This window comes from Dromiciops gliroides, chromosome 2, assembly GCF_019393635.1.
Source record: "Dromiciops gliroides isolate mDroGli1 chromosome 2, mDroGli1.pri, whole genome shotgun sequence".
NCBI classification, from domain to species: domain Eukaryota; kingdom Metazoa; phylum Chordata; class Mammalia; order Microbiotheria; family Microbiotheriidae; genus Dromiciops; species Dromiciops gliroides.
Window position 1 is genome coordinate 42,879,441 of NC_057862.1, and position 1,977 is coordinate 42,881,417.

A 1,977-nucleotide genomic window follows, 5' to 3' on the forward strand; every position below is an offset into this window, starting at 1 on the left:
GCTTGGGAGAACAATATAAACTCACTGAGGGAAGAATGTTTTGTTTTGTGTCTTTGAGTTCTCAAGGTTCAGTGAACTACAAGCTCAAAATGAGTTACCAGGGAATTATTTTTGAGCACAAGTCTGAGACTTCCCATTCAAGCGATTTTTATTAGATTTAACGCACAGTTCTTTTTTTTTTTCCAGGGCAATGGGGCTTAAGTGACTTGCCCAAGGTCACACAGCTAGTAAGTGTCAAGTGTCTGAGGCCGGATTTGAACTCAGGAACTCCTGAATCCAGGGCCGGTGCTTTATCCACTGTGCCCACCTAGCCGCCCCTTAACACACAGTTCTAATCACATATTGGAGGGGGCTGAGAAGGAAGGTACAATGCAAATCAGGAGACAAGTATGTATTTTCAATTTTCATTTTGTCCTTTTATCCATCAAGCTATTTCCCCCTCTTGGCTGAGGAGCAGAGGTAGTAATGAGAGAAGATGAGGCACATATTCACCTAAATTCAGATGGATTTCCCTCTTATGTTGGAGCTGAAGTGAGCAGCCACCGAGAGTCTGGAGATCCTGGTGAGTTTGGCCAAGGCCTCCCACACTTCCCTGTTCCTCAGGCAATATATAATAGGGTTGATGAGTGGTGTCACCACTGAGTAGATTATAGACACCAGCTTGTTAAAGTCAAAGGTGCTGATGGCCCGGGGTCGGGCATACATAAATATAGTGGTAGTATAAAAAACAGTGACCACCACCAAATGGGAGGCACAAGTAGAGAAAGCCTTGCGGCGGCCTGTCCCAGATGGGATCCTGATAACAGTAGCCAGGATACAGGTGTAGGAGAAGGCTGTCACAAACAGGGAAGTCATGAGCACAGCCAGAGCTGCCACAAAATCTAGAGTCTCAATAGCTTCTGTGTTTGAGCATGAGAGCTTCAGCAGTGGAGAGATATCACAGAAGAAATGGTTGAGTACATTGGGACCACAGAAGCTCAGTTGGGAGATGAGCACAATTGACACAAAAGAGGCTAGGAAGCCACTAAGCCAGGCACTTAGGGCAAGACCCAGGCAGAGGGTTGGGTTCATGAGTGCTGGGTAGCGCAGAGGGAGGCAGATGGCCAAGTACCGGTCATAGGCCATGGCTGCTAGGAGGAAGCATTCAGAAGAGGCAAGGGAGAGGAAGAAAAAGAGTTGTGTGAAGCATCCAGCAAAGGAGATGGTCTTCTTCTCACTCAGGAAGTTCTCCAACATCTTGGGGATGGTGACTGAAGTATAGAGAGCCTCTAGTACTGATAGGTTAGCTAGGAAGAAGTACATGGGGGTGTGGAGTTGACGGTTGACCTGGACAATTATAATAATGACCAAATTCTCTATAAGGGTCATCACATAGATGATACAGAAAATCAGAAATAGCAGGGCTTGTAGATGACTGAGGCTTGGGAAGCCCAATAAGACAAATTCTTTCACAGAGAAGGTCCCATTTGTATCTTTCATGTTCTTTTATTTTCTGTAAGTAGGTTCCTGCTGAATAGATAGATTTAAAAAAGTATGGGCAAATGGTTATTCTAGGGAACATGGTGGCAAGCCATTTTCTTTTTCTAGTGAGATGATCACAGGGAGTGGATGTGGGCTGAAATTTTTCAGGAAGAGGTAGACATCAGGATGAATCTTTTGACAAGAAGGGTTTCTAAATGGTGTACTGAGCTAGGTATATTGAGGAAATATTCTTTGTTGGGCATATTGGAAAATATAAGAGCCTTTTTTTTGGGTGAGGCAATTGGGGTTAAGTGACTTGCCCAGGGTCACACAGCTAGTGTCTGAGTCTGGATTTGAACTCAGGCCCTCCTGAATCCAGGTCTGGTGTTTTATCCACTTCCCCACCTAGCTGCCCCTAAGATCAGAGCCTTCTAAGGGCTTCTGATGCAGACCAGTATGGTGGAAAGAGAGGTATACTTGGAATCAAAGGTCCAGTTACTTATCTCTGCCCAAAGT

General features: G+C 45.1%; 1 protein-coding gene across 1 annotated transcript; it reads right to left on the bottom strand.

Moving 5' to 3' along the window:
* Positions 1-498: 498 nt before the first annotated feature.
* On the bottom strand, positions 499-1,479 carry LOC122738232 (olfactory receptor 6-like). Its single transcript, XM_043980290.1, has one exon. It carries the CDS (start codon positions 1,477-1,479, stop codon positions 499-501), a length of 981 nt encoding a protein of 326 aa, XP_043836225.1.
* Between the last annotated feature and the right edge of the window lie 498 nt (positions 1,480-1,977).